An 11048-nucleotide genomic window follows, 5' to 3' on the forward strand; every position below is an offset into this window, starting at 1 on the left:
CTTAGACCTAAACGGCGACGCTTCCTAAGGAACAAACAACTATTACAAATAACGATAACAACTTGAAGGAGCAACCAATCTGCATTGAGAATTTTGTAAATATTATTGATTTGAAATCCTTCCTTCATGGAAGGAAACCTCAAAGTATGATTCTGCTGAGAAAATTTATTTGCTTTTGAAAGTATAAAGCACACGGTTGTACCGATTACATCTGTAGTTATTTTTATATATATTAGATTTATTTAGAATTTCACACAGACACAACATTGTTTTGATGGCTTGCAACACCGCTGGTTGTTGCGTAGCAAGGTAACACAAAATCGAGGCTCTCCAAAGCCATTAAAAATATGGCGGCCGTTTATGTTGGTCCCTGAAAGAAGTGTTTGTCTTCCAGTCATGGACTTTGAATTCAAACTGAAAACGAATGAGCAGAGGGAAAGAGTAGAGGATAAATTTGATTTTGAAGGTTGCAAAGTAGGTCGAGGAACTTATGGGCATGTTTACAAAGCTAAACAAAAAGATTGGTAAGAACAAAAATTATGTCATTTGCATTCGAGGCTGTTTACATCAAATCGTTATTTTACAGTTGTCTTATTGGTTTTGTTTGCTTTTCTTGCTAGTCCAAATGGGAAATATTTCGCCCTTAAGCAGATCGAAGGAACTGGGATCTCGATGTCAGCTTGCCGCGAGATAGCAGTGAGTAAAAGAAATTTATGTTGTCGGCAAATCAATGAAATCACGAATTCGAAGTAATCGAGCGCATGTGTTCATGAACCAGTTTGGGTTTAATTTTTCCTTTTCCAAAATTTCAAAACTGAATATCAGCTATCAAATTTTTGTAATCAACCCTTCTGATAATGCTTTCATGTATTTTTTATTCAGCTTCTCCGAGAGTTGAAGCATCCGAATGTGATTGCATTGCAACGCGTTTTCCTTTCCCATGCCGATAGAAAAGTTTGGCTTCTTTTTGATTTTGCAGAGCACGATCTGTGGGTGAGTTTTAAACCCTTTTTTTTAGCTTTGAATTTGTTTAACAAATATTTGTCAACATACAGCTGTTGGCTAGGCTGTTAATTGATTACATGTAGCTCATCACCCAGTGTTTTCCTTATTTTAAGGACAACAGTTACACTGAAAAAATGAATTTTTAAACTGGTAGAGAAATCCTTTATCAGCTGATTTTTCACGAATTTCAAGGGATTTTAGTTAGTACCAAGAGCGGGGTAAATTTTACCATTTTTACATGACGTTTACAATTTGAGATTGTGGCCAAATGCACTATGTACCATGATGTTAGTCTCAGTGAACACAAAAACGTATATGCTTTTGATTGTGTGTTGAACTGTTGTATTTTCTTTTCATCTTTTCCCAAAGCACATCATCAAATATCATAGAGCATCCAAAGCCCAAAAGAAGGCTGTTCCTGTTCCTAAAGGGATGGTTAAGTCTTTGCTTTATCAGATCTTGGATGGCATCCATTATCTTCATTCTAACTGGGTTCTGCATAGAGACTTGGTAACTATCTATAATGAGAACATCCCATTGCATACTGTTACCCTTTAACTCCCAAGACCCAATGTTAATTCTCCCTTCCAGCTGCTACACATTTCCTTGTGAATTAGTTCAGAGAATTTGTTGTTGGATCAAGACAACAACTTCAACCTGATAAGTTTGAGAATTCTCATAACTTTTTTGTTGTATAATGTATGGATATGATTAGGAGAAGTTACTTTTTAATCACTTCTGGGAGTTAAAGGGTTAAGTACAAGCATGTTTTGCAGTAAATTACATGCAATTTTGTGGTAAATTACACTTTCTGTTTTTCAAGAGGTGATTTTGTATTAATGAACATACATTATCTGGCCCAAAGGAAAATAAAATTTGATTTTGCCATTAGTGGGTTACACAACCTCAAACATTTCACTCACTTGACTTGAAAGAAGAAATACATAGCAGTGAAAATGTTTCAGTTAACCCTTTAACTCCCAGATCAAATTTGTAATTCTCCTTACTCCCAACCATACAATTGTTACAATATTAGTTCAGAGAATTTAGTATTGGATCAACTAATTATCCCCAAATTTATATTTTTCTTTATTCCCATCACTTATTGTACGATATTGTAAGGAAAAATTCTGTCTTGGTCACTCATGGAAGTTATAGGGTTAAAAGTTGTTCTTAGTTTCAAACATTTCAGATCAGTCAGACTGATGGTGATATTTTTTCCTTCTTGAAAATTTAACCGCTTTTTATTTCATAGAATAACAAGTAACAAACCTAATCTATCATAGGCATGCCCTATGTTAAGGATAAATGCCTGTTGTTTTCAGTGATATGCTGCAAGCATATCTTTTTAAGATTGCTTTTCAAGAAGCAGATATGGCAGGATATTGACCAGGAAGGAATTGTGAATATTCACTGACTTGCCAAAGTCTTATTTAAGTCTATTATTTAAAGGAAACATCCGCTAAGATATGTGCACAGCTGGTTAAGATCTAGATCAAGCCGTAACTTGTTTTTTTTATTTTTTTCCTTTGTTCACTGTTTTAGAAACCAGCTAATATCCTTGTTATGGGTGAGGGGCCAGAAAAGGGAAGAGTGAAGATTGGTTAGTAGAAATGGATCAATATCAGTATCTGGGCAACTGCCCACCTACCCCACCCCTAACCCAACATTAACCCTGACTTGTTGTCAATTGACTGTTGTTGAGTTAGGGGAGGGGTAGGTGGGCAGTTGCCCAGATACAGATATTGATCTGTAGAAACTTTGGTGATGTACATTAATTTTTATAGAAAATTGATTTTACAAATCATTAGACAGTTGTTAACCATTCTAGGGAGAAATTTCAAGGTATAAACATGTTGCTCTGGCAAATGTTTTTGTGATACTTAGTGATGTACATGTAAGTTCACAAAGGAATGCCATAAAAAAAAACCATTTCAACCTTGGACTGAAGAACAAAGCAGGTCACTTACATATGTTAAAACAAAATAAGGAATTTAACTAGAGTTACAATGTATGCTGATAAAATTACCAAAGCCTTTCATGAATTCAAAAGAAAAAAATTCATAGTTGATAAAACGGCTCACCAGTACAACTTTGTTATTGGCATTTAACCATAAAAGTCCTACAAGATTCATTATGATCCATCAAATACTTTTGTTTGTGCATGATTGGTTTAAATGCAGCACATGCATCTTGCATATTTTTGCACCAAACAGAGGCTATTGTTTATTTATCTATTTGCATGTTATTTCATCAGCTGACATGGGATTTGCCAGGCTGTTCAATGCTCCATTGAAACCACTTGCTGATCTGGATCCAGTAGTGGTTACATTCTGGTACAGAGCCCCTGAGTTACTGCTTGGTGCTAGACATTACACAAAAGCTATAGGTATGCAAAATATAGCTGTGGATGAAAGTTACCAATGTTTCTATTTGATTGAAATATTTTGGAACTCTTTAGAACCTTTTTTACAATATGTGGTGGCTTAAAGTGAGTTGAGGCAAGAACTTTTTTTTATTTGATTCTTGACTCACCACTGTTGGAGGTAATCAAATGATTGAGGGTACCTTTGATTAAATAAAATTGTCTAAAATTTAAAAAACTGCATCAGCTTTTAGGGCATGTGCAGTTTGTAGTATTTATTGGGGGAGAAATCATTTTTGTGTGTAACTACTTGTAGATTTTCTTCTTACTGATGACCATTTCACTTCAAGTTTCTCCATTTAATTTCAAGTTTCTTCATAATTATGTTGAATTAATTGATTTGCTCCTAGCCTGTAAGGGTGTTAAGGTATAATTATAGAAATGATGAGCATAACATGTAGCATCTTGGGTTTGCTGTGCACTTTTAAATGGAATTCTGTGCCATTTGGCAAGTCTATAAGTACATGTGCCTTGGTATCATACAAGGACTAGATATTGCACATGTAGTTATACCATCAAGCTCTTTCCATTGCACTCTTTCTCCAGATATATGGGCAATAGGATGTATTTTTGCTGAGTTGTTGACGTGTGAACCAATATTCCATTGTCGCCAAGAAGATATCAAGACAAGCAATCCATATCACCATGAACAGCTGGATAGAATTTTTAACGTGATGGGATTTCCACAAGGTGAGATCTTCATGAAGGGGCAAGTTCTTTCTGGTCAGATCTGACCTAGTGTCATGCCCATAACATTCAGACCTGTGTGTACATGAAATTCCAAATGATCACTTTGTATTGTAATGTAATTATTATAAATAAATAAATAAATAAATTTTTTTCCTTCAGAAAAAGACTGGGAGGACATTAGAAAAATGCCAGAACATGGTACACTGCAAAAAGACTTCAGAAAAGCTAAGTAAGGATGGTGTTCATTTTAACTGATTATTATGCAATATTATGCAAGTCATGAGTTATTCTTGGTCAAGCCAGCATGGTATATGTAATGGTAATAGGACTGAGTGGAGTCCACTTCAGTCTGTAATCTTACAAGTGATTGACAAAATCAGGCAACTGTGCAGCAGGAGTCTGATTCATTCATCATGAGTATGATTACAGACCAAATTGGACAACACAGAGTCTTATTACCAATTAATCATAAAAATTGAAATTTCTGTGAAAAGAAGAATAGGCAAGTTGTGAAAGAAAGCGAAAATTTGCATTAAAAGACTAACAAAGGAGGGGTAGTTTTTTAAATGGTTGTGATTGGTTGATTCAAACTACAACCTTGAATGAGGTTGGTTGATTTAAACAGTACAACAACTTTGAGTGTGATTGGCTCATTGAACTGTCCAATAACTAACTGTCTGATAACAACTTGGCAAGTGAATAAGTGGAAAATAGGAGTTTTTTTAACCAATCGCAATCGAGGAAATTGTAATATTTTTTTTATCAGAGAAGATATGCTATATTTGAACCACAAGAAGAAGCTCCATGGACTAGTTTAAGTATTTGGTTCTTTATTTGTATGCAAAACTTATTACCGTAACCGTACATCAAGTACACCGCTTTTCCTAGCACCAAGTATTAGGACTATCAGTTAAGTGTTTTTATTGTTGCTGTTGTTTTTTTTTTTTCCAGTTATGTCAATGCAAGTCTATGGAAATATATGGAGAAACACAAAGTCAAACAAGAAAGTAGAGCCTTTCAACTGGTAAGACGTTAACGTCTTTACTGTTTGGTATCCTGTACGCACAGACTGCTTTAGAGGTTATAACTGACACTTTTTTATGTACGCGAATGTAAAAGCGTAATGCATATACGAGATGCTGTTGCAACTGTTTTATTTATTATTCTCCAAGCTGCTCAGGTGCTGCATGTATGTGTGTATCTTTAAGTTACTTGTACGTCTTAGGTGATAACTACGTGAAGGTGTGGAGATAACATGTATCCTAATGTTGCTGGAAGAAGAGGAGCTGTTGTTTCCTTTATGTATATCTTGCAGTGAAGGTGGCTGTCAGGAAAGAAGTTAGCTTAATGAGCCTACAGTATCGCTCACGTATACGTTAACCGAAAAACGCGAATTAAACGCGCAAAAAACGCGCATGCAATTGCGAATAAAAAAAAATCGTGCGCGTCAAAAAAATCGCACGTGCGCGCACGACTTTGAGACATCAGCCTCATTAGTATGTCTGAGGTAGTTTTTTGTTTTTCTATTGTTGGCGCTTTATTGTTTTAAAGAATAGGCTTCAATTCAATAGCACTAAAATACTACACGGCTACCAATGACAAGCAAACTTGTACATCTTTCACCAGGCTGCCATGATGGGTTAAGAGTTAGACTGGAAGGAGGGAGGAGTGGGTGGGTAATAGGAAAAGACGTTTCCTAAAATCTCACCCTCACCTCCCTATTTTCCTCTTGCTTATCGTCCATTTTCTCAGTAAAAATGAAAAATTTTCACGTAGAAATACGTCGCGAATCGCTCACTCACCAAAATATTCCTACATTGCAGGGAAGTCTAGGATAAAAGTATAAAAATTTGACATTTTTATAATTTTACAGCTGGCTAAATTATTAGTAATGGACCCAAACAAAAGAATCACCTCCGACCAGGCTTTGCAAGACCCTTACTTCAAAGAAGAGCCGCTACCAACACCAGAGTAAGTACTTTAAACCCCTACGATAAGCCTCCGGGAGGTGGGGGCTGGTGTATTTCCGGGGCCCCATATCAAAGAGAAATGAGGTGTCAGAAAAAGATTTTCAACGGCTCAAATTTGGTTTACGAGTTTTCTTGTTAATTGTTGCAAATCTATTGTTAGTTATACAAGTAAGTCTTTCTTTGATATTCAAAACGCTCTTTGACACACACTTTCAAATATAAGTATGTCTTGTACTGAAAAGCTGCATGTATAGTTTTAGTCCAGGTGAGAGGGGGCGGGAAGGGGCTTTTAGGAGAAGGGGGGTGGGGTCGGGGAGTAATTAGAAACTTCTTTTGCCCACCAGGTTGAATAAACAGTACATGTGATGCTGTCTTGATAATGTTTTCTGTGCTTTCAACCAATTGCGGCTAAACGTGTTCATTAGCTGCACTATTGAGGGAAAAGAAGAAGACAGTGAACTGAATGATAGGTTTGTTTGTCTCGTTTTAGTGCCTTTGGAGGAATGACGATTCCTTATCCTAAACGAGAATTTCTAAATGATGATGATAGCGATTCCAAATCCAGCGCTGCAAAGGTAATGAAATTCTTTCATCTTACAACCTCGCATCAACCTTAGCAAAATTAATAGGATGCCGTTGTTAAAGGATAGGAATCATTACCTTATAACTTTTTGATCAGCACAAAATGACTAACATTTGGTGATTAACTACACACGGAATTATCTTACGTGCAGCTTTCTTGATAAAAGACGAAGCTACATCTCGATGATACTGTCGACATATTGAACCAACGTTGGGCATTTGCTGGAAAGGGCTAATGCGCCTCGTTGTTTTGGCATCACAATATTGTCAGATGATTTTGTTGATAATCGTCCAATATTGGGCCAATATTTGAAGTGCATTAGCTTCTGTTTATCAAACGACTTGACTGTGCACTGATACCTTTACAAACCATTACCGAGAAAACTGAGTATTTTCGCGTATAGGGTACAATTATGCCCACATTAAGTGATATTCAGTTGGGGTCGCAGAATACTCACCTACTTAACAGTTGTGAAAGGTCATGTAAAGGTGTCAGACATCCCAAGTATGAGAAAGTGTTAGAAAAAATATACACCAAAATTGAGTATTTCTTGAGTGGTAATATTTCCATGCGTTTAAATTAGTACAAACCTTCCTTTTAGTCGTATATTTTCATAAATGTTAGTTGTTTTGATATACATGTCAACCTGACCGGCTGTTATATACTGTGGCGTATCCTGTATCAGCAGAACTTCATCCAAGTTACAGTTATCACACTGTGCAACAGGAACAATTGTAAAACAAGTTACCTGAGAAAATAACCCAGGAGTGATTTCCGCTAACATCACATCGTATAGTGTTTTTCAGTCTGCACATGCATTTAGCCACAACTCACTCTAACAAATCACATTCCCTTCCCCACATTGACAGTAGCAGGCCAGTATTAGACGAGGTACACAGTGAAAATTACAGTGTCTTTATCTCGCTAAGCCCGGCCAACATTTGAATTAACACTTCCAGACTAACCCAGGCAAGCAAGAGAACTCGGACACTAACGGACAGCCGAGTGCTAAAAGAGTGCGCGTTGTCTCTGCGCACACCAATGAACAGTTTCAGGTAATGTATGATGACGTCACTGTTTCAGTGATAGGGACTGTTCTCTGTGTTATCTGGGGGCACCACTGAATCGAGCCCCTGGGTTTCCTTGACGCACGTGATTAGTAATTGAAACCTTCGCAGCTGCATTTTCATCACTGACTCGCGTTTTTCTTTTAACCTATAACTTAAACATTACAGATTAATAGCCGCACAGGTACATTTAAGAGCCTAATTTCGTTCTGATCGTCTGCATTATTCTGATCGTCTGTATCGTTCTGATCGTCTGCATCGTTCTAGTCGTACATGGAAACACTTCCCCTCAGACAATCACTCAGGACAAACGGTGGGGAACGTCTGCGTCTGGGGGAAGACTGAGGCGATCGGAACTCAGATATGAAAAAATCTGGAAGGGAAGGGTGTTTTCAGGAATATTTCCTTTTCTCGTCGTGGATTCATTGCTTAACTTTCTAATATTACTAGATAGCAGTGGTGTTACAAAAAGAACAAAAGAAAGGAATAAAACAAGAAAAACCAATTAAACAACGAACAAACATTTCAAAACAAAAACAACTTCTAAAACAAAAATCAAACTTACAAGCAAACAATAACCAACAAGAATAGAACAGAAAAGTTAGTTATTTTCTGCAAGATTTTGGGGCACGCCTACAAAAGTTAAATTAAGTGGTAAAATCAATAAGGATATCAAACAAAAGAAATTGATTCCTGATTCGATGTCAACAGCTTACCCTTAAACTTTGAAGGAGAACTCATCTGCTTTTGAAATGTACATTCAAACGCTAACGAAGCCAGCAACATGTAAACGCTGTATGAATACGCGCTGTGCGATGCATGTTGATCAATAATATTTGTAAGAAACTGTGTTAACCATCACGTGCTCTCTCAAACTCAACTATCTTTCCCTAGTTACACATATACATGTTAAGGCCTCAGCGTCGTTTGGTTCCAGCCTTATGTTTTCATTGAACAAATTCTCCAAACCTTTCTTTGTCTAATGGAACTGGTTTAGAGAATTTGATCGCATATGAATAAATTTGATTCCCGTTAATAGGCAGTTGTTTTTTCTCGTGATTTTCATGATGGACTACGTCTTAGCAAGATGTCTTACGTAAAGTAAAGTCATTCTTATTGCTGTCAGGGTTGATTTATCCGTGAAGAACAACATTAATTGTTGAATTATCAACCCGGTGTCCTTTTTCAGTTATTGCATGGTCAGTTATCCAAGTTGCATCAGTCAATATCTGATTATCTATGCCTGGGGTCCGTTTCTCGAAAGTCCCGATAACTTAACGGGCCCAAAGCCATATTTTGAAGTCAAACTTTAAGGATGGAGAAGCAGATTTTGGCACCCTTACCAGTCAATTTTGTTTCTTCAGCAGAGGTTTTATTGTATAATTTGAGAAACTTTTGAAACCACAATCTTGAATGAAAACAGAACAGTTGCGGGCTCTTGAAGTCCTTCGAACCTTCAGAAGTTCGAACCTTCAGAAATGGGCCCCCCTTAGGCTGGTGAAAGAGAGGTCCACGAAAGTAAAAGCGAAATACGCAGTTCTAAGTTTATCTCAAGGGTCATGTCATCAAGGGGTAGATCTTCTTTCTAACATGTTTTTCTTCGTGTTTTATTTGATTTCTTAGCAAAAGCAACAGTCGTTCCAATTCCAAGGACAAAATAATCAACAGACTCAGTCCTCTGGCGCCCAGCAGCCGAGTCACGTGGGGCGGTTCCTTCATCAGCAGTTTCCAACAAACAACACTCAGAACCAGTCTACCCCAACCAACAGGCAATTCTGAATTAACATAATGAATTGATTTCTTGGAGAGTTTTTCTTGGTCATTTTCTACTTATAACTGTGCCGTTTGCTGTCAAAATGGGTCATATCTCTTACTTGCGTCTTCTCCCTCAACTTACACTTGTTTATAAGGATCTTTAAAAAATATATTCCTGTTGCTCTGTACAAATGAATAAAATTGTTAAAGATGTTTGTTATGATTTGCAAAACCTCTTCTGCCTCAGTAATGATATAATAATCTTTTGTATTTTACACTCGAGAATAACTTGCTTTTGCAATCATTATCCTGCTTTAGCTATGATCAGTAAAACCGGATGTACATGGAAACCATGTGATATTTGTTCTAGCGTCAAATTATAACAAGAACCGCCAAATGAGATTTCAAAATGTGCCAAAAAATAATTTAAGGACGCCACCATTTTGAATCTTGTTCAGCTGCTTGGCCACTTCCGGGAGGCTTTGAAAAATATCATCCCTTATTTTATCTAGTAACGGTTAGTGTGCTCAATTCAGAGCCTTTTTTTTCCCCGGTTAAATTTTTAAATTTGTGGAATTACAGCACATAAAAGTGACATCGATAACTGTGCTTAGCCATACCTTAAGCTTAAAAATACCCAAAGGTGGTCAAAATCGACCAGTTAGCGACCAAGACATAATTTAAAAACTTGATACTTGTATAACTTACCCTTTTGATGTTGGAGATGTCTCTCTCTTACACACCCTTCAGCTGATAAAGATCACAAACACTTCGTGACCTCTTTCACCGCCTCGATGTTGACTTCACGAATCTCAAATTGTCTCTCGCAAAATGTTTAACTTGTCCAATTAACTCAAGCGAAAGGGACAAACTCACGAACCCTTTTGTTTGCAAGCATTAAGTGGGAAAAAGCGTTTGTACTTTGTTTGAGTTCAAACAATGAAACAACAACAACAACAAACTGCATGCTTTCAAGCATGAGCATCTTTTTGAACATTTAAATTATTAGTAAACCATTCCAAAAGAAACAATACTTCAACCTAGTGCCCCAGATATGCCTCAAAACGCCTAACAATAGATGATTTGCATACGGTCATCAAAGGCCTCCGCTAGTCCAACCAAAATGATCCACAGGGGCGAAGGCCAAGGAGGAGCAATTAAAAAAAAACATACCTGGACGCAGGAAAAACACATTACGAAGCTCGTAACAAGGGATTCACACATGATACTAAAAAGAGGATCAGCACAATTTACGTAATTGAGAAACACTTTAAAAGGAAATAACACGGGCCGACAAAGGAAAACCAGATCTTTTGCATGCCGTTATCTTTATACTGTTGTCATTCTGGATTGATGTCACTTTACCTTATGTGGTTCGCGATTCTGAATTATTTAAAAGCAAAGAAACAGAGAAATATCATCGTTGCTGAAATAACATCTGTCTTCTGCAAAATCTTCTCCGTTCTGCCGTGTTAGTCTCTCTTCAGCTCTCTATGCAAAAAGAAGTCTACAGGTTTGCAGATTTGTTAACAAGTTCCACCAATGCCTTGTGC

The 11048-nt window shown here is 37.0% G+C and overlaps 1 protein-coding gene across 2 annotated transcripts; it reads left to right on the forward strand.

Annotated features, from left to right (window-relative positions):
* The first annotated feature begins 321 nt into the window (after window positions 1-321).
* LOC113678201 (cyclin-dependent kinase 8) lies at window positions 322-9715 on the forward strand. 2 transcript variants are annotated; one of them, XM_027195079.2, is made up of 13 exons: window positions 322-524; window positions 621-696; window positions 883-993; window positions 1375-1515; window positions 2551-2608; window positions 3263-3394; window positions 3977-4120; window positions 4280-4349; window positions 5072-5144; window positions 5994-6091; window positions 6581-6665; window positions 7633-7728; window positions 9364-9715. In XM_027195079.2, the coding sequence occupies exons 1-13, from the start codon at window positions 361-363 to the stop codon at window positions 9517-9519; spliced, it is 1404 nt and encodes a 467-aa protein (XP_027050880.2). In that variant the 5' UTR covers window positions 322-360; the 3' UTR covers window positions 9520-9715. The 2 variants fall into 2 exon arrangements, with proteins under 2 accessions (XP_027050880.2, XP_027050881.2); XM_027195080.2 differs by lacking the exon at window positions 7633-7728 and having other exon boundaries at window positions 323-524.
* Window positions 9716-11048: the final 1333 nt, after the last annotated feature.

This window comes from Pocillopora damicornis, chromosome 8, assembly GCF_964200805.1.
Source record: "Pocillopora damicornis chromosome 8, jaPocDami1.2, whole genome shotgun sequence".
Taxonomy (NCBI): Eukaryota; Metazoa; Cnidaria; class Anthozoa; order Scleractinia; family Pocilloporidae; genus Pocillopora; species Pocillopora damicornis.